This window comes from Eptesicus fuscus, chromosome 22 (genome assembly GCF_027574615.1).
Source record: "Eptesicus fuscus isolate TK198812 chromosome 22, DD_ASM_mEF_20220401, whole genome shotgun sequence".
Classification (NCBI taxonomy): domain Eukaryota; kingdom Metazoa; phylum Chordata; class Mammalia; order Chiroptera; family Vespertilionidae; genus Eptesicus; species Eptesicus fuscus.
Window position 1 is genome coordinate 6,314,081 of NC_072494.1, and position 20,815 is coordinate 6,334,895.

Below are 20,815 nucleotides of genomic sequence, written 5' to 3' on the forward strand. Positions count from 1 at the left end.
ACACAACAGGTAAAGAACTTGCCCACGGTCACAGAACAGCGAGAGCCGGAGCCTGGATGCAAACCTAGGTCTCTTTGGCAGTGTGTGGCTTCCACTCACCACCCTTCCCCGTTCATCACTGGGACCCGCACTTACCAGCAGAGCACTGGTGTGCTGGTTTATTCCCCTCAGTCAGCACTTAGCATTTGCTCAGGCGTGAACCCTGGAGAGATTCTTGGCAAATGTCAGTTGATTTAGGCTCTGAGTGGCCACCCAAGCTTGACCTTGGCCTGGCCTCTGGTGTGCCCCAAATGTGCCCCCCTCAAGGTGACTTGGTTATCGCTGCGACCTTGTCTTCTTTTCTGTCCAATCCTGAACGTCTTTCTCTCCCGGATCCCAGTGGGCTGTGCGCTGCCTCTGCCGTGCCTGTTCGTTATCTCCCGGGAGGCTGGCTCCCTGTCTGCCCTCTGATGAACTGGCTTCTCGGAGAAGCAGGAGCTGTGCCGTTCCTTTGGCACCTGGCACAGTTGGCCCCAGGCTGCCAGCTATGGCACAAGCTCCCTCTGGGAGCCGGCAGCCCTGACGTTCAGTCTAGCCTCGACGTGTAGCTGAGGGACCTGAACTCGTCAGGCTCAGCCCAGCTTGTCTCCTCTGGATGAGCTGGTTTAACAGCAGCAGGTGGGAGTGAGGCCTGAGTAGGGGGTATCGGACCTACACACCGGCTGGCAAGAAGCAACAGATAAAAGGCAGATATTCTTTTTTTTATTATTATTATTAATCCTCACCCGAGGATATTTTCCCATTGGTTTTTAGGTGGGGTGGAAGAGAGAAGGAAAGGCAGAGCGAAACATCGATGTGAGAGAAACACATTGATTAGTTGCCTCCTGCACGAGCCCCAACCAGGGCCCAGGCCGGGAGGAGCCTGCAACCAAGGTACATGCCCTTGACCGGAATCAAACCCAGGACCCTTTGGTTCGCAAACTGGCTAGGGCTAGCAACTATTTTTAATATTGCTAATGACCTTCCAACTCTAACCTTCTGTGAATGTGCATTCCCACTTCCTGTGTCCCCTGGAAAACAGAAACCCCCTCCAAGGACCGTGTCATAGGCCTTATGTCCCTGACCCTTAGCTCGCTGCTCTGAATACAGAGACTCAAGAGTCAGCCGCTGGTCCCGCAGCCCTGCCAGCGTGCCCTGAGCGCCTGTTCTGGGCTGGCCCGGTCGAGGAGCCCTGGGTCCAGGGGACAGAACCCCGCTCACTTTCCTTGCCGAGCTCACAGCTGATAGGCAGCCATTAAAGCAAGTGAGGGCCATAATGTGGAGACAGGTCTGCAGGGCCACGCAGGCCCCCGGCCCCAGCCCATGCCTCCTCCTGGAGAAGAGACGGGGCGGGAGCCTGCGGTTGGTGAGTAGGAAGGGTGGGCCCTAGAGCACACCTCCCCCACACCTCCCCCACCCTACCCCCGGAGCAAACAGCCAGGATGAGCCTGTGGCCGAGGCTGGGGCGGTGGTGAGGTGTGTTCTCCCTCTGCCCAGTCCAGGAAGTGCCCAGTTCCTGGCGGTGCCAGCCTCTGTTCCTGTCGGGCTGCAGAGGGTCTGTGCTTCAGGTTGTAACTCAGGTTGAGTGTAAAGGACGGCGGTGGGAAGGGTGACGGAGTGCCTCTCAGAACCGTTTCTGGTGCTGATGCCGGACTGAGACTAGAAGCCTGGTCCAGGCCTGCTTGGCTCCCCCCTGCCCCCCGCCCCCCTTCTTCGGCTGGGTTCCCGTGCCCTGCCAGGACCAAGACTTAGGGCTTCTCCGGGGGGCCTCACTGGGCAGAGAGGAGCTTAGCAAAGGCTAGCAGCTCTCGCAAAGCTGGGGTTCCAGGAGGGGCCACTTGCCCTTTCCTTTACCAAGAGGGCGACTAGAGGCTCAGCCCGGCCTTGGAAAGCATGGGCCTGGGCTGAGGGCCACGTTCACCTCCAGTAAGGCTGGGCCATGGGCATCTGGAGCCCTGGGGGCTGCGCCTTAGTGGTGAGACGCCGAGAGTGTGGAGGAGGGGACAGGAGGGTGGCTAATGGGAAGCAGGTGGAAGGGGGCCTGTGTCCCAGCCCGGGGACAGGCCGCTGGGATGGCCCAGTCAGTGGGAGGACCCGTCAGCGCACAGATAATCCCGGGAACAGGCTCCGAGATGCCCATTCATATTCATTATGTGTGAAGCGGGCGGTTGTAAAGTTCGCTTTCCCTTCATTTAGCTGTCACTGGACAGAAAAATATGAGCTGTGGGCAGATGCCCCTGGATGGGAGCCAGTAGCTGGTCTCGGCCTCCCTGTGCCCTCCCCCGCCGGCCCCTCCTGGCCTCTGCCCGCCTCCTGCTCCCACTGCAGGGATCCGGGCTCAGATGTACTTTCTTCTCTCATCTGTCTCCTTCCCACTCCCGCTTCCTCGGCTTCCCCAGGTCTCTTCCTCTTCCCTCTCTCCATCTTTTTCTAAGCTGTGCTTGACCACTGCTCTGTCTCGCACCCAGCACAATGCCTGGCACAGAGTGGTTTGTAAAACAAACTACTCTCTCTGACTTGGTGGGTCAGAAAGTCCAAAATTGTGCTGGCCTCTCCTCGTGGCAAGAAACTTCTGGTCTTCGCCCTGGCCTGAGAAACGTGGGTTTGCGCCCCGGCCATCATTGACCAGCTGGTGGAGGCAGCTGGGTGCCTCTCCCTTCCACTCGGACTCTTCCCTTCCTTAGGGACCAGGGCTCACCTGCAGCCCAGAGCCAGCGCCAGCACTGAGAGGAGAGAAGCCACCAGAAGCCAGGCCCTGAGCGAAGGGAAGGGAAGGGAAAGGAAGAGAAGGGGGACACGTCTAGTCCAGGGACTGTCTCGGCAGGAAGGTCCATCTGATGGGGGACTTGCTCCCCTTTGGGAATAAGCCCAGCACGGGAGTCTGTGCTTGGCTCTGGGTGCCTGGAAGAGGAAGGGCTGGGGGGTGGGGAGGTGGGAGGGGCTGCTGGCTGAGCTGAGCTCGGAGCAATGTGGTGGGATTTACCGAGGGTGGGAGGGCCAGCCTGCGTTTTCCTGCCTTCCGGGCTGGGGAGATAAGGCAGAGGGGATGAAGGATAGAATGGGTAATACTCCGCAACCACAAGAAAGGGTCCTGGCTTTCGTCTCTGCCCCACAGCCCAGACATGCTCCCAGGGCGTCTGGGGGAAGGAGCCGCCCCACCCCCACGGCTCTGGGGTCCCGCCCAGGGGAGCTCACAGCCCTCAGTGGGCTTGCTGGTCTTTCATTCACTCCCCTTTCCCACCACCAATCTGCCCTCCTTAATGAGACCTGGGCACCCTGTACACACAGCCACAGAGCCTGGGCAGGTGACAGGGCCGGCGTGGCAGGCACCAGCCTCGAGGGCCCGAGCAGACCAGTCCTAGAGCTACCCAGTGCCACCCCTGAAATACGCAATCCCCAGGTCCAAACACTGCACCTTTATTACTATGCCGGGCAGCACACTTGTTTTTACAAAAGCATCTTACAAAAGTGTGGGTCGGATCTCGGGGCTCAGAGGGTGGGGGACTCTTTCTTACCAACGCCCAGCGAGTAAACCAAGGGAGCCTAGGGTCTCCGTGGCATAGCTCTGGCCTGACCCCCTGGGGGAGAATCCAAGTATTTGGTGGTTTCTGGTAAAATGTCTGCCCCTTGGAGGGGAGAGGACTCCACAGCATGTTGGGGAGGGGCACAGGGGAGAAGGAAGGGGGGCTGGATCAGGGAGACCTGAGCACCAGCTCCCTTCAGCTTCCAGGCCCTCGTCAATGCCAGACGCTGGGTGCACGCCCCCTGGTGGCGGGAAGGGGAGTGAGGCCCCAGGTGGTCTCAGGAGATTCTGCTTTCCCCTAAGTCACCAGATCCTCTGCTTCAGCCCCGTCCTGCTCCCATTTTCCTGCATTCCCCGAATGAGGAGCCAGTGAAGCCAGTTCCGTCGGAGGGGCAACAGTGACCCTCGGACGAAGTCTGAAGGAGGAGGCAGGACGCAGTCTCCAGCCCAGCGTCTGGGTGCGGGACCCAGTGTGTGGCAGGAAGAGTCCCACTGGCTTCCAGGCCCTCTCCTGGGGCAGCCCGCCTTATTCTAAGAGAAAAGACTCAGCGAGAAGCTGAGGGCCCCAGCTGCTCTGTCCGCCCTGGGAACCATCTGGAGCTCTGAGGCAAAGGTGTGTCCTTCTGGCATCCAGGCCAGGGTGGGGTGGGAGCAGCCGGGCACAGGGAAGGGGGTGGCAGCTTAGTCTGCGTGTCCACACGTCTGATCACGTGGTCCAGTTCAGCAGGCTGGGCGGCTCCTTGGGCTTCACCCTGAGCGAGACGAGGCTTGGAGACTTATAGTCGACATCGGGGGCGGCCTCAAAGCTGTGGTCCCCCAGGGCAGGGGAGAAGCTGTGGAGGGAGTAGAGGCCAGGGTGCGCTCCGGGGGAGGCCGGCACCCCCACGAAGCCAGCCACGTTCCCGTGCGAATGGGAGTACGGAGACATGCAGGGGGAGGGGATGCCCTCTGGAGACACGAGGCAGGGCCCGGAGGGGCTCCCCGACGTGGGGCTGGGCCACAGGGAGTTCTGCAGCTGCAAAGAGAAAGCAGGCCGGTGAGTCTGCCCGGGACCGCCCCCCCTAACAGGGCTCTCTCTGCCTCTAGGGCTCCGGACACTCCCAAGAAGCCGCCACTTGGCACAGGTCTAGAATCTGCCACCCTCCTCCCCCCGCCCCCCACTCACAGAGGCATCTCAGGCCCCGGCACTGCTTCCCGAAGGAGTTTTCCGCAGACTCCCCTGTGCCAGCTGCTCCGTGCCGGCAGGGTGACACGGGGCCCGCTGGCCAGAGGAAGGCATGGTTTGCCCAAGTCACACAGGCCCCGAGGCCACTCCAGGTCTCCCCAGGCCAGAGCTCACACTCTCACTGGCTACCCCGCGGGACACCGTCACACCCGCCTCGGCAGGAGTGTGGCGGGGGGCGGCGGGGTCTCACCTGGGGGTGACTGTCCGTTCGGGGCAGCACGGAGATGTCATAGGCGGACGAGAAGGGGTTCCGCCCCTCCTGGATCTTCCCATAACGCTCCCGCTTCCGCCACTTGGCTCTGCGGTTCTGGAACCAGACCTGGGGGCACAGGGGAGGCCGAGGGGGTGAGGAAGCGGCCCCGAGGCGGGGAAGCGGCTGGGCGAGTTGATGGCTGTGTCCCACAGGGTGGCAGCTGGCCAGCATTTATGTGTCGGCCTCCGGACCAGTCGTTGGCAATATCAAAACTGAGCCAAACCAAAACCATTCCCCTGCTTTCTAGGGATCTAGCTGGGGCTGCAAACAGAAGCAGCTGTGTGTGTGTGTGTGTGTCTGTGTGTGCGTCCACGCACATGCGTGTATGAGTGTGTAAAAGTAACCGCACCCAAGCCCCTCACGCTTGCCCACGGTCATCTCCCCATGCAGGCAGGTCAGGCCCTGAGTTAAGAAGCTGGGCATAGCCCACCCCCAACCTGGGGTTGCAGAGACCCCACCGCAGGCCTGGCACGCTCAGGGAGGGCCGCCCACCTGCCAGCTCCCTGCAGCTCCCTGCCTTCCTCTCTCCCGTCAGAGCAAGTGTCCCTGCTCTAGGGCCTCGATCACTGGGAAGCTTCTGGACTAGGTCTGGGCCTTGTGGCTGCGCCCGCACCCCTCAGGGTGAGAAGGCCAAGGAGGGGAAGGGTCCGGGTCCCAGAGCAGCTCCGTAGGGGGAGCCAGTCAGAGCCCAGCCCGGAGGCTGGCTGAGGCCTCGGAGGGAGACCTGCTGCTCGGACTTGGTGCTTATGTAATCTGGGCTGTGTGACTGTTGGCCACCTCCCTCCGATGGCCCCGGGCCCTGGGGAGCGCGGGTGGACAGTTCCAGAAAGCAGGGGTGGTGACGGGATGGGAGGCTCCGTGAGAGTCAGGCCCGGGAGGGGGTGGGAGGAACGTGGAGGCAGGAGGACCGGGCACAGAAGCGGGGACGCCCGAGCCCCTCCGGTCCTGTGTGGGATCCAGCCGGAGGGCCTTCCCCATCGGGCAGCACTGGCCTGATGGCCCCCAGATCCTGCCAGAGCTGCCCTGCGCGGCGATTTCACAGGCTCTAGAGAGGCCCCGCAGGGGTGACAGCGTGAGCTCTGCCCCTACGAAGTCTCCCGTCTAGAAACCACCTCCGCCCTTTCCCCAGAAGCCCACCTGAGCCCTCTCCCAGGGCCTCCTGCTCGGCAGGGCAGGGACCTGCTGTGTCAGGCCAATTCCCAGCAAGGCCACAGCGGCCACCTCCTGGGCCTGACTCTCACGGAGCCTCCCATCCCATCACCACCCCCGCTTGCCACCTTCAAGTTCGCTCCCACTTCCAAAATGCCTTAGACACTGACTTCCTGTCTCCCTCTCCCACCCGCATCCCCACGGGCTGGGCTCCACACTGGGGAAGCCGGGCCACGGCCCCTCCAGAAGTCTGGGGCCTGACTCCTGCTGGGAGGTTTGCTGGGTGGGGCGGGGCTCCTGGCCAGGGTCTGAGTGTTGGTAGGACTGAAAGTCACTGGCTCAGGATGGCTTTGGGTGTCACTGAGCCCGAGACACCCCCCTCCCCCCAGGAGACCCTCCCATCCCACAGTCACCTCTGGAGCAGCGCTGATACGTGCTCAGCATCTCACTGCTTCCACAGGCTGCCCTTTGGGGCTCCCCGAACTGGGAAACCAAGACCCAGACATTCAATGGCATGTCCCCAATCACCCGGTCAGCCGGTGCACGCAGAGGGGACTGCCACGCAGAGGCCACCACCCCATACCCAGGCATAAGCCTCAACTTGGGCTGCCAGCCTGTGGCCCCAGCAGAGCTGGGCAGGGAGGGCGAGCCCAGGGGAGCAGGCACCTGGGACAGGCAGTTCTGGGGGCGCCGGTGCCCACCTCTCCCAGCCCTTCCCTGGCCTGGCCCGCTGTCTGGGTGCCCTCACCTGAACCCGGGCCTCGGTGAGGTCGGTGCGCAGAGCCAGCTGCTCCCGGGCGTACACGTCGGGGTAGTGGGTCTTCTGGAAAACCTTCTCCAGCTCCTCCAGCTGGAACGTGCTGAAGGTCGTGCGGTTGCGGCGCTTCTTGCTCTTGTTCTTGGCCAACTCCATGGAGTCAGGGAGTCTCGGGGACAGGGGGACGCGCAGGCTGGCCAGGCCAGGGCCCGGGGAGCCTTGCAGGGCGGAGGGCCCGTCTCTGGGGCCCCCTCGGCAGTCCACGGGCAGCTGGGGGAAGCTGGCAGCCCTGGGGGCCTTCTCCTCGGCTGCAATGGAAACACAGAAAGGATGGAAACCGACCCAGAGGGTTTTGTGGGTGGAATGGAGGGAGGGGAAGACTGTTGACGCTTCAGTCCCCGCCTCCCCCTTCCTGGTTCTTCCCTTCCTCAGGCAGCCACCCTCCATGGGAGCCTGGCATGAGGCGGCGCCCTGCTGAGCCTCCAGCTGGGGAGGGGGCCCCGGGGAACCCGGCTGTCTGTGGTCTGGGCGGATCTGCTGGGGCCAGAGGGGGTCCATTTCGGGGAAGCGCTCTGGGGTGGCACATCCCACAGGGTGTGGAGGTGCCAGGATCGGCGCCATGGCAGGGCCTGGCGCAGGGGAGGGAGGAGGGGGTGAGGATGAGAGGGTGGAAAGCTATCTCCCTGCCCCTGCCAGACAGTGCCTCCTGGTCCCTGACTCTGCGGACCTTGGTTCCCATGTCCTCATGCCCATAACACGGATGCCGACAGCCTTTGCTGGTCTGGACCCCAAGTCTCAGGGCTAAATCAAATCCCCTAGCCCTGGGGTATGAAGGGCAAGAGGGGGCAAAGAAGCTTCCAGAGGCATTACCTCCTCCCTGCCCACATCCTGATGTTTGGGTAAGCTCCAGCAATAGAGGCAGGAGGTAGGCTGTACGCAGAGAAAGGGAGCTGAAACAGGGCACAGCCCCAACCCCATCGTTCCCATCATAGCCTGCCCCTCCCTCCTCAAGAGCCTGACAAGCAGGGGGACCCGAGTGGCAACTGGGATGGTCCCCAGCAGCCCTCCTCCAGGGCGCCCACCCTCCCTCTGGACGCTTGGTGAGTCCTGCCAGGACCAAGGCACAGTGAGAAACAGGTCACCCCACTGCCCGCTCTCTTCCTCTGGCGAGGCCCCCAGCAGCGTCACCATGAGATCTCCACACAACAGTCTGCTGGGATGGCAGGAGCGAGGCCACAAAGACGCCCCACTGACTCACAGGGCCCCTTCCCTGGCCTGGGCCCCGTCCTCAGCAGGGCCTGGCCCCGGAGGCCCAGCCAGCTGGCACCGAGAGGCAGTTTCTTCCCCAGGATTTGTGTCAGGATCACAGCTGTCATTGGGGGGGGGGGGGGGGGGGGGGGGGGGGGCCGGGAGGATGGGACTGGGGAGATCGTTTCTGGGGTTCTGGGTCTGATGAATCCCTATGTGCATGTAGAGGACAAGTTGTGCAAGGTGCCCTCAGCTGGAAGGTGGTCAGGGACCTCCCAGGACCCCCGGGAGCTGAAATAAGTTGTGTGTCCTGGAGGCTGGGGGAGTCCGATAGACGTCCCTCACGGCCAGGCCCCAGGGTCCCTCACGGCTCAGGGGGAGCCTCCCAGACAGCAGAGGAGGGAGTGCTCCCGCTCTGGCTTCCAATCTGGGCCACATTGTGTTGTTGTCGTCGTTCTCGGGGCAATTCCACGCGGTAGGAGCTTAGGAGGAAGGGCTTTGGAAGGTGAAGCGAATAACTGGAAATGGTCAGGGAGACCGGGAGCTGACAAGGTCTGACACTTAGCAGGCCTGAGTCTCGGGTTCTGAGAGTACAGGGTGAGTGTGGCTCAGGGATGGGGGCCAGGGGAGTGCGGACAGCACTGCAGAGGGCAGTGCCCTCACCCCAAAGCTCTGGGGCTTGCTCTTCTGCCTCTGGGGCCCTCAACATCTGTTCCAAGGGGATCTTCCCGGAGGAAGCGACCAGACCTGGGGCTGCAGGGCATGCCTCCCTGAGTCAGCCACCCAGGATCAGGGATGAGTGGGCAGCAGGACTTCTCAGGATGGCTCCCCCACAGAGCACAGCCTGCTGGCCGGGGGTGGCCTCCCACCCTGCCCAGTCTCCAGGCCTGGCAGCGGACCAGAGCTTCTCCCTCCTGCCATTGCCCCCAAACCTCCCCATCTGCCTGAGGACTCGGGGAGGGCGCCGTCCACCTCTTTGGAGGATAGGACAGCGTCCAAGAACATCAAGCAGCCTCGGGAGGATGGAAGCCCAGAGAAGAGGTGGAGGTGGGCAGGCCAGCGGTTTGAATTTTAGCGTCTAAAGCCGAGCCCCTACAGGCTGTGTGGGAGTCACTTGCACCTTGTGGGGACACTGGGCGGGAAAGGGGGAGCGCTCATGTTGGACATGGGAGCCTGGGGCTCAACGCTTGCGTGTTTAGGGTCTGTCTAACCGCAGCACCACAGCAGCCAAGGGTTGGGGGTCGAGGCGAAAGGCAGGTGCCAGGACAAGGACCTCTGAGGGGCCACGGAGCTCCGTCCCTGGCTCACTCTCAGGCTCCCAGCACTCCCACCGCACCGGGGCTGCAGCCTCGAGGCCGCGCAGCGCGGGAGCACCCCACTGGGGCGCCTGCCCGGAGCCCTACTGCCCCCACGATGGCGATGGCGTCCACTGAGGCCCCAGAACCAACAACCCGGCTTTGAACTTTCTCGGCAGCTTGCTCCGCGCTCGCGCCATTTCCCAAGCGACCCTCAGTGCCAGCGGAGGCCAGGGCTCCTGCAACGCTGGCTGAAGACCGGAGGCCCGTGACGACATGATCGTCGCCTGTGGGACCCCAGTGGGGCCTGGTGCTCTGCCTAGAGTGTCCCAGCCTTGCCCTAGAGGCCTCTGCCAGGGGCCAATAACCTGGAACTCCCCTTGAGGCATGGTCCGCCCGGGAGTGCGGCCCCTCCGGGTACTCAGCTAAGGGCCTCCGCCCCAGCAGAAGGCGAGGTCCGAGGTCAGGGAGCCAAGCGAAGGGACAGACCGCGCGGCCCCGGGCAGAGCAGGGAGGACCCGCAGGCAGCTCTCCGGCGCTCTGAGCAGCCATACACCGAGGGCGCGAGGTAGACCGCGCCGTCTGGACGCGGCGGGATCCGGGGCAGGGCTGGGCGCTCTCCCCCAAGAGCCGCAGAGGAGCGCGGCGCGCCGGGCTCCGGGGCGCGCAACTGCCCGGCTGCGGCCGATATCGCGCCGCAGATGGGGAGCAGCTGCGCGCTCACTGGTCTGGACTGGAAACATCCGTGCCCGCTACTTTAAAAGCCGGGAAATGAGGCGGCTTCCCCGTCGGCCCGCCACGTCCCACCTGAAGACGGCGCGCCCCGCAGCCCGGGCCTCCCCTCCCCGCAGCCCGGCTCCGCCGCAGGTACGCAGGCCGCGCGCCCGCCGCAGAGTCCCGGCCGCCGCGCCGGGTGCGCGAGGGGCTCTGCCCCGGCTCCGCTCGCCCCGCGGCGCCTCCTTTTCGTCCGGCCTGTCCTCCGCGCAGCTTGAACCGCTCCTGTTCTTCTCCCACTCGTCCTGGTGGCTGGGTTTTGCTCTCTTGGGATGTCCCCCTTTCTTCCGTTTTGTCTGCTCCTTCTCTCTTCGTTTCTTCCCTCCTCCATTTACCCGCTTCGTTCGATCTCCGCTTGCTTTCTTTCCTTGTTCGCTCTTCCTCTGTTCCTTTCCGTCCTGCCCGGCTCGCCAGCCGCCTCTGCTCTTCACGATCGCCCCTCTCCTCCGATACTTTGTTCAATTTCCTTTTCCCTCTTTTCGGTTGTTTACACGCTTTGGTTTGCTTTCCGCGCATTTCGTTGCCGACCCCCTCGCCGTCGCCGCTTCCTCCCTCCGCTCGCTCCTTCTGCTCCTGCGCCCTCCGCAGGCTGCTCGGCGCCGGGCGGGCCCTGGCGCCCCGCGGTCCGGTCCGTGCGGGATCCGGTGCGCCCAGCGGGGACCCGGGCCCGCGGGTGGGTCCTGCCCGACGCCGCGCGCCCCGCTCGGCTGGGTACCTGTCCCCGGCGGTGCTGCGGGCGCAGCGCGACCGCCGCCTCTGGCTGGGATCAGAGGAGCCGGGCCAACTGCTTCTCATTAAGTCCCAACTGTGGTTTTTATCAGGAGAGCCTCTTTCAAAGGGCGCAGACACGACGCTCCGCGGCCTCGCTCATTTCCTCCGCTGACCCCCACACACCTCCCGCCTCCTCGGCACATTCCCACCGCCGGCCGGGCGAAGGCCGGGGCTGCCCGTCCACTCCACGGAGGCCCGCGAGGCGCCAGCGGGGCGGAGGCGGGTTGCGCCGATCTCGGGGGACCCAGCTCGGGGCCTAAGCTACGGAGATGAGGTAGCGCAGATGGGGCGGCGCGGGCGCCCAGATTCCTACAGGTCCGCCCGGGCAGTGGGCGCCGGCGGGACTGCGGGCCCGCCTGCCCGGCCGGGGCATTCAAGCTCCATCTCGGGAGGTTGGCGCGGTCCAACCGGCCTTCGCGCCCAGAACGCCCAGGCGCCGGGATCAGGCCGTCCGGGCTGCGCCAGAGGGCCCGGCGGCGGCGATCCGGAGCGGGGAAGCCCAGACTGCGAGAGGGTGGCCCTCGCCGGGCGTCACCACGGGAGGCCAGGTCAGTCTGGGGAATAAGAGCACAGTTATTCCGTCGTGAGCTCGGCCCGGCACCAGGGGGCCGGCCGCCGTCACCCGTGAGCGCCCTCCCCGCGGAAGCTGGGCCTGGGAGGAGAGGCCGGCGGAGGCCAGGCCGCAGCCCTCGGCAGGCCCGGCTTGGCCGTGCTGGGTCGGGGCCCAGCCTCGGGGCTGCAACAGGAGCTACACGTAAAAAAAAGCCGCGCTCCTCTCCCCGCATCAGGGCCCAGGGCTCGGTGTGGCACCGGGGCCCTGGCCGGTCCGGGCTTCTGGGTGGGTGACAGCTCCAGCCCCACTCCGCCAAGCAGGACGCTCCTTCCCGGCTCTGGCCGCCTTGGGGTCCGACTGGGCCCCGAGCTTCCGCCGCTGCACCCTCGCTCGACCTCCGCCTCCCATGCCCGCTGCCGAAGGAAGGCACACGTGGCTGCCTCCCGCACCGCTGGCTCTTGCCCGGCCGGGACCGGCGCGGGGCCGCTTCGCTTCCGAGGGAGCCGCGGTGCGCGCGGGAGGGTCACCAAGTTGAGAAATAAGCGAGCGGGAGGGGGAAGCGGGGAGGCTGGGCGGCCGGGAGGGAAGGGGAGCAGGTCGGCTGCGCGCTCCTCCCCGCGTTACCTTCCGCCGGGCCCTCGTAGAAGCGGCCGCCGTTGAGCGCCGGGCCAGGCCCGAGGTCCTGCAGGTACTTGGCGGGCGGCTTGGCCGGCTCCGGGAGGTAGGGCTCCAGAGGCCCGCAGGCCGGGAAGCGGGTCAGTCGTGGGCCTCGGGGCGGCGCGGGATGCAGGTGAGACGCTGGGGCGGAGGTCCCCTGGCCGCCCGGAGGCTCGTCCCCAGCGGCCGCATAGGGGTCGGGCCCGGGCCCCAAGCCGAAAGGCGCGCAGCGCTCGGGGTCCATGCCGGCTCGGGGCGCACAGGCCGCCGGGGCTCCCGGGTTCGCGCAGCCCGCGCGGCTTGTGAGCGCCCGCCAAGGGGGAGGGACCTGGGCGCGGGGGCGCGGAGCCCCCGGGAGCGGCGTGCACCGCTGGGGGTGGGGGGGAGAGGGGGGGTGGGCGGAGGACTGGAGGGGGCCGCGCCTCGGCTGGAACCCTCCACGTCACGTGCAGCCCCGCGCGGGTTAACCCCTCGGAGGCCGGGAGCCCCCAGATTCACCCCAACCCGTGTATCCGAGGCCGCTGGAGCACCAGGGAAGGCCCTTTTGTCCGCCCGTCTTGGTGAGGCCCTTGTTCGGAGCAGTAACCCGGTCCCGATGTGCGGTCTAGAGGGTGAAGTAGTTGGAGTCCAGTCCTCCCTCCATCTTCCCCAAAGCCAACCGGTGGCCCGGCAGCCCGGATAAGGACCACGGCAGGTAAGGGCCGGGACGTGACTACCTCTTTGCTGGGACCTGGGAAAAAGTTGCCTCCAGCGAAAACACCTCCCTTAGAGACCTCATTTCTCACAGGAATCGAATCGGAGTCACTGCGAGTGGGTTTGAAACAGCTCTGATCCGGGGCTGGGGGCTGGGCACTGTTAGCTGCGGGACCTGGAACCAGCCGGCTGCCGCCCTCATCTAACTGGTTAACCGAGTCAATCCTCAGTCTTCCTATATTCCTGGTGGGTCTGAAATGGGGCGGGGGGTGGGGTGGGGGGGTGCAGGGCTGGTGCAGACAGGGGGACTTGCAGGGGCACCTAGAGACTGCCTTTGGAGCAGGTGTGGAGTACTGGCCGGTTCTGAGTTTGAACAGCGCGCATGGAGTGACTGCCTTCAGTGGACAGATGACCTGGAAGTGCCCGGGGACCCACTGTAGAGAGCCCCCCCCCCCCCCCCCCCCCGCCCCTGCAGCTCAGACCCAAGGCTCTGCTGCCCCTGGCCTGCGGTTTTGCAGGGAGGGGAGGGGAGGATCACATCTGAGAGTTGGGGCTCTCCAGCCTCGGGGAAGCATAGGACTAGCACAGTAGCTCAGAATTTCTGAAAAGGGAACCGACCCCCACCCAGCTAAGATCCCGGAAGAAATACCAGAGGGTCCCGCTCACTTCTGCGCACTAAGGCGTCCCTACGTGTGGGTCACACTGGCTTTCTGCTTTTATTTTCAGTGCCTCAAGAGGCCAGTGAGAAAGGTGGGGAGTCAGACATCATTTGTATTTCATTTGAATTCCCAGTTTTTAAAGGAATCCAAGAAGCCTGGTGTGAACACCTCCCTCTTCCGCTGGGGGCTTAGGGGGGGCTCTTGGCTGTCCTCAGCCGGAGTTGGGCTATAAATCAAGGCCAAACAGGAACCAGAAGCCTTGCATCTCGAAAGTAGTCATTAAGCCATTATTAAACATACCGTAACTTCTCTGAAGCCTTATTGGTTTAAACACCACATTGGAGGCATTATGGCCATTAGGGCCCCTAATCACAGCCTGCAGACGGGCAGGCAGGGATGAGAGCACCTGGGGCTGGGACTTCCAGCGGAGAGGGAGGCTCAGCTCCCAGGGAAGTTCCTCTCTGGCCTCGCCGCCACGGGAATCCGGGAATCCGTTCTCTGGGACCCGGTGGATCCCAGCCCTGGGCAAGCAGCTTGGACGGTCCCTTTTGACCACGCGTCACGTTTCCCGGTAGTTTGGGTTGCTGGTGCGTGGGTGTCAGTTTTCCTTTCAGGAGGGTGTTCATGTTGGTAAAGGACACCTTCGTCTGTCTCTCCAGCAAAGGCATCTAGCGGCTCCCTGTGGGAGACACAGGTCTGACACGGGACCGGTGTCCCCACCAACAGCGTGAGCGAGGCAGCCTGGCTTCAATGCCAAGCGTTTCGCCCCCGGTGATAAAGTAGGCCTTCGTTTGTTCACCATAAAAATGGGCCCTGCTTGGTTTGGCTCAGTGGATAGAGCGTCGGCCTGTGGACTGAAAGGTCCCAGGTTCGATTCCGGTCAAGGGCATGTACCTTGGTGGCGGGCACATCCCCAGTAGAAGGTGTGCAGGAGGCAGCTCATCGATGTTTCTCTCTCTCTTCTTCTCTGTTAAAAAAATCAATAAGATATATTTTTAAAAAATGGGCCATGCCCACGAATGAGGGGTATTTGAAAAGCACTTATGTTTCAGTGGGTGGGATGAGCTGTGTTAACTTAAGAGACGGTTAGCATTGTGACACTGTGCAGAAGCCGCAGTGCGGACTTGTGGGTTATATCACCGAAGTGAGGGAAGGCTCCTGACCCCGGACTGAACGGGCCAGAGGCTGGGGCTGAGCAGACAGACTTGTGGACTGATACCCCTTCCCAGACCCAGCAGTTCCCCCTGGCACTCTCCCTCTTAGACAGGCCAACTTGCACGCGAGACGGCGTTGCCAGCCGAACTATGCAAGTGTTTTATGCTGGCTAATTGCTTAATCCACCCCTTTAATAAGAGGACCTACTATGTGGCAGGCGGCCCCCGGTTCACCCTGAGGTTGGATGGGGGCTGGAGTTGCCCCTGGGAGGGTTCCGTCCCAGGACCATGCAAGTCAGGGCACGTAGAGGAGCCTGTGCCGTCCCCTCGCACATCACTGCTGCAAACTCTTCTCTTGAGCCAAATGTGGTCTGGGACGCGTTTGATGGGGCAGGTGCAGCGAAAATGCCACACAAAAAAAGGCACCTCGGTGGCTGAGTTTTCCTCTTAGGAGGGCTTTGAGGTCCGGAGGACCACAGGACCTTGCTGTGCAAACAACAGACGAGAGCGCTAGCTGACACAGCCCTTCCCGTGTGCCAGGCCTGTGTGCACTGATTCTTAGACGTCTCCTAGCGACCTCAGGAAGTGGGCGCAGTTCTCCCCGCTTTACAGAGAAAGAGACGGAGCCACAGAAGGGAGCCGGCTGCCCAGGGTGGACACAGCCATTTGGTGGCAGGACGAGGATCTGCGTTCAAATCCAGGGTCTCCCAGGCCTTCTTCAGCTAACGCCAGGCGGCTGACACCACGCAAGGCTCACCCTCCGCTTCCCAGAGGGAGGACGGCCAGGGTTCTTTCTGAAAGGGGAGAAGGAAGGCCAGCCTGGTGGGGGACAGGGCTGGTCCTGGGTGGAGTCCCGCGGCTGCCTTCCTGGTCGCCAAGCGGCAGTTTCTGGAGACCCACGCGGCGCCCAGCGGCGGTGGCCCTGCAGTAGGTGGAGAGTGGGGGCTGCCAAGAGAGACGGAATGAAGCAGCGCGCCTAACACCTGAGAGGTTTTACGACCCCCGGCACAGCCAGATGTGAGGCAGAGCTTAAAGAGAATTTGCAAGTTCACCGTTCACACTGTTTAATAACCCGTTGGGTTGCAATAGCGCTTGGCACTGATGGATTGTACATGGACCGGACGAGACGAACTGACCAGATGATCCAGAAAATTCTAGGTCCTGTCATGAAAAAAACACACAAAAAAAACACACACACAAAAAGAAAATCTCTGTGCCCACTGAGAAAGAATTACTTTTAAAATGGAAATGACACCGACTGGCTGTTTCTATGCAAGTGTTTCACGCTGGCTAATGGCTTAATCCATCCTTTTAATAAGAGGACCTACTATGTGACGGGCTTGTGCTGGCACTGGGGTGCAGCAGAGAGCAAGACGGACGCACCCCTGTCTTCATGGAGCGTGTACTCTGCTGGGAGGGCGGAGTCTCCTCCGTATGAGCGCAGTCATCATTTGGACGTGAGGGAGAAGAGCGGAGTTCGGACTTCTCGCCTCCACTGTACAGTCAGTTCTTTTTAAAAAATATATATATATTTTATTGATTTTTTTTGCAGAGAGGAAGGGGAAGGGATAGGGAGTTAGAAACATCGATGAGAGAGAGACATCGATCAGCTGCCTCCTGCACACCCCCCACTGGGGATGTGCCCACAACCAAGGTACATGCCCTTGACCGGAATCGAACCTGGGACCCCCCAGTCCGCAGGCCGACGCTCTATCCACTGAGCCACACCGGTCAGGGCGGTACGGCCAGTTCTTGAATCTGGACCCTTCTGTCCCTACTAGCACTTTTTGTTTCCAGTTCCCTCCGCCTGCACCCCAGGAAGGCATATGCCCTCTCTTCCCCCCAGCGGAGAGCCAGAAGGGGTCGGGACAGCGGGACAGGAGTGACCTCACCTCTGACATTTGTTCGACATACACAAAACTTCCTTCCAGACAGAACAGCTCCGTTGCTTTTTTTTCCTTCAAAGGGAAGATAGTCAGGATCGCCCTGGCCCTGTTTCGACTCTGAAAGCCTACATGGATCCCATGGAAGTTCTGGGTTTGGGAGCAAAGTGGGTTGTTTCTCATTAGTGACACTCTTCCGGGAAGGTCAGGCTCAGGAATGGTAAATAAACGTGCAGATCCGGTGCTTCCTCCTCGGCCGTGATACTTAAAAGAAAGAAAGGAGGAGGCTGCGGGAGAAGGCTCTGGGCTGTGGACACCCAGAATCCCTGCCTGTGATTCTCCCCGTCCAGGCTGAAGTCTGTGCCTCCGAGTAAGATTTCTGGAAAGCGAGGGACCCGTTTCTCTGCTTCTGCTGATTTCATCCGTCCCGCTGGGGAGGCACTTGGGCTGTCTGTGCCTCCCCTTCCCCCTGGAAAACCGAGAGGAGCGGTTCTGTAGTTCAGCTTCGCCGGAGCGACCCAGACAGCGTTTGTTCAGACATTTCTTGAGCCTGGCTCCACCCTGAGCCTCTCTTCCTCTCTGCCCACCTCCCTGGGGCTGAGAGGTGACGCTCCGCCTGGGACTGGCAGCACCCCGAGGGCGGGTTTGCCCGTATCTGCCTCACTGCCGGCCTTGGTGTGGCATCTGTAACTGGTTCTGGGGCGAGTGCCCGCGTGGACCAGACGTCATTTTGGGGGGGCAGGGGGGGAGTCTTTGATGAACTCATGCTTTGTATAAAACAGAAGGGACCAGGTTGAAATTTCTTGGCAATTTTAACACTTTGATCAATTAATCTTATGCGTTCGTTTATTCACCAGTCCTTTACCGAATGCTGGCCATGTGCTAGCTGGGGCTGCAGCGTGCGGGGAGTCGGACAGGACCCCTCACTCTCAGGGCTTTGCCGGGCTAGCCGGAGAGCACAGAACGTCGTGAGGCCGTGCCACAGGCACCTGTCCAGGCCTTGGGTAGGGCCAGTGCTTCCAGATTGAATCCATGGAATGCTTCCAAGCTGAGGGGTGCGGGGTTAGCCAGGGGAAGGCGTGCGGAGGGGCAGGGAGAGAGGGCATTCCAGAGAGGACAGCCCGGAGGTGAGAGAGAAGGAGCCGGGCTTGGGGAACTGGGCTTTGCTGAGTGTTGCTGGAGCCTGGGCGGGAGGAGGGTTGGGGTTGGGCCAGGAGGAAGGGAGACAGTGGTGTCCGCAGGAGTCAAGGGAAACGCCAGGGGGAGGGCAGGTGGCTCCACAGGCATCGGTCCGTGTCTGCCCACCGGCTCTGGGTTCTCCGGTGGGGGGCAGGGAGGAGGAAGCCCAGGCCCGAGCGGTCCCCCTCCTCTAAGGGGGAACCCAGGCCCAGCCCGGCAGGCAGGTCTGAGGAAACCAGGAATATAGCAGCTGTTGCCGGGAGCGGAGAGGTGGAGCGTTGAGTGCACAGGCCTGTGGGAGCCTGTGATGCGGGCCGGGTGGGGACCTGGGTGGGTGCCCGCAGGGGCTTGCCAGAGCTGAGCTTTGGCTCTTGCGGGGAAGCCAGCCAGGGCCCCGGCTGACCTCACTTCAGCAGGAAATCCATTGGTTCCAGAGTGCCGGTTCCAGATTTGTTATTTTCCAGGGCTAACAAGTATGTAATTATCACATGTGGGGCCCTTCTAAAGAAATGCAAGCACACACCACTGGACGCCCTGAGAACGGGAGTGGGTCCCACCCTGGGTCCCCAAGTTCTGGAAGGTGCTCCCCACCATGTCACAGACACGTCCGTCCGGTCCAGTGTTTCTCCCACGTTGGAAGAAGACAGTTAGGCCTGAACTTGACAAGGGACCAGGAAACAAGCAAGTGAAGTGGGGGAGGGGCTCTGCCCATGCCTCTGGGGTCTCCAGCGGTGAGGTGGGGGGATGGGTAATAATGATGATACCCACCCCCGACAGAACACCTCCGGCGTGCCAGGCCAACACCATCTCACTTCATCTTCCCAGTGTTATCGAGTCCGTATTTATAGTCCCGTTTCACAAAAGAAAAAACTGAGATTGGTCTGTGTATTAGCCACCTAACGCTGTGTAACAAAGCACCCCCAAACTTAGCGGCTTCCAACTAAGTCCGTGACTGTGGTCCCAGGAATCCAGGAGCAGAATGGCTTAGTGGTCTGTCTTGGGGTGTCCCAGGACCCCACGCCGGATCTTGGCCGGGCTAGTTTTCGGAAGGCTTGGCCTGGGCTGCAGGACTCGCCTCCCAGGGGCTCGCTCACACGGTTGGCAGGTCGGCGTTGGCTGCTGGTGGCAGTTCCTCCCCATGGCTGCTTGCATGTCCTGCCACCCTGGCAGCTGGCTTCCCCCTCAGCGAAGGGTCCAGGAGACCGAGGTGGCAGCTGCAATGCCTTTTAGGACGTAGGCCTCGGATCTCACCTGCCCTTACGTCTGCCATGTTCTACTGGTCACGCCTAGATTGCACGTACAAGATCCCACAAGCATGGCTCCCCGGGGGGCCATCCAGGAGGCTGCTGCCGTAGGCTGATTCAGAGAGCTGCCCAGGCCACAGCGGGCGGTGCTCAGCTGGGAGTCTAACCCAGGACTCCAGAGGTGAGGCTCAGATGGCGAGTGGCTGTGTTGATGGGTGAAGAAGAGGACCTGAGGGGCATGGCGGGGCGTCTGGCGGGCAAGTGGCAAAGCCCACCGGGCCGTGAGAACCACACTGTCTGTCCTGAGGAAGACTGAGGAGGTCCCGGCCGGGGGCAAGCTGTGCGCTGGATTTTCTGCGCCCCGAGTGCTGGGCTGTCACAGCAGGCACGCTCCTCCGGGCTTCCTCAGCACAGCGAGCTGATCTTGGGGCTCCCGGGGCTCATGGTTCGTGTGGGTGAAGGAAGGAAGCGGACGCACCTGTTCTCTGAGGAGGGCGTGACAGCCCCTGTTCGCGTTGTTGGAGGCTTAGCACAGTGACCCCTGACCTTAGGCCTCGAGCTGACCGACGGGGGAGGAGGCGGTGCTGAGAGCCCGCTGTATGTTAGGTCCGCACCAGCCACGCTCCGTTTTTAAAGTTCATCTAATCGGCTCAGGAGGTGGCTGTGTTATTTCTACTTTCCAGATGAGGAGGCAGAGCTCAGAGAAATGAAGTCGCCCACGGTCCCTCACTCCTACACGATGGAGCCAGGAGGGGCTCCCGCCGGGGGCCTCGCCCGCTGGCTCCGTCCCCAGCGTGTCCCGCTGCCTGTCTCCAGGGGATCTGAGCACTCGGGGCAGAGGCTGTGCTGGGCAGAATGGGGGCCCCCTCACTCCAAAGCTGGGGTAGACCCTTCTTCCTAGGCTTTCTTCTTCTGGGGACACGAGGTTGGGACACATGGACAGCTACGCAGTAGCACGCTGTTTGCGAGTGGGAGACAGACACCTGCTGAGGGACAGACACCTGCTGAGGGACAGACACCTGCTGAGGGACAGACACGCAGGAGGGGCTGGTGCTCTCCAAGGTCACTTCCAGGTGGAGGAGAAAACCCCTGGGTGGTCGTGAGCACCAGTCCCTGGACTCCCAAGTGCACAGCCCCAGGGACCACGGAAGAGGGCCACTCCCTGCCACAGGGACATCCTGGAGCTCCGAGCTGGAGCCGAGAGCATGGGACAGGCCAGCAGCACGCGGGCAGGTGGAGAGGAGGTGGCGGCCGAGCCCCGGCCACGTGGACAGGACCTCCGTGCAAGGCGCGTGGCTGCCTCCAGCGGAGGGTTTTGTGAAGGAGCCGCAGACTTGTCGCTGGGGGCTGGGCAGGCCCGGGGTGCGCAGGTGCGGAAAGCGGAGGCACTTTCCTTGGGCAGTGGCGCCCTGAGTGTGGAGAAGCAGCGGAGCAGGGCCTGGCCCCTCGGGGGCTCCGCGGACGATAGAATTATTCCTGCTGCGCTTCGGCAGCAAAATGAGAGCTGTGCTTGGGAAGAGAATTTTGGCAGCTTGAGCAGAATAATGGTAGTGATAATACCTAACATTTATTGAGCACTTACGATAGGCCAGGCCCTCTCAGTACATTAGCTTACTTAATTCTAACTTCCTTTTGAGGGAGGTGCCGTTATCTCCATTTCACAGATGAGAGCACCAGGGCACAGAGAGAATAAGTGACTCGCCCAAGTTAGCCAGGGGACCTGGGAGAAGGGGACACGGTCACGTGAGACAGTGGTCCAGGGGGCACGAGGTAGTCAGGG

The 20,815-nt window shown here is 62.5% G+C and overlaps 1 protein-coding gene across 1 annotated transcript; it reads right to left on the reverse strand.

Moving 5' to 3' along the window:
• Positions 1-3,568: 3,568 nt before the first annotated feature.
• ALX3 (ALX homeobox 3) lies at positions 3,569-12,467 on the reverse strand. Its single transcript, XM_008147131.3, has 4 exons — positions 12,191-12,467; positions 6,917-7,233; positions 4,957-5,085; positions 3,569-4,556 (listed from the first exon to the last, which is right to left on the reverse strand). The coding sequence occupies exons 1-4, from the start codon at positions 12,465-12,467 to the stop codon at positions 4,248-4,250; spliced, it is 1,032 nt and encodes a 343-aa protein (XP_008145353.2). The 3' UTR covers positions 3,569-4,247.
• Positions 12,468-20,815: the final 8,348 nt, after the last annotated feature.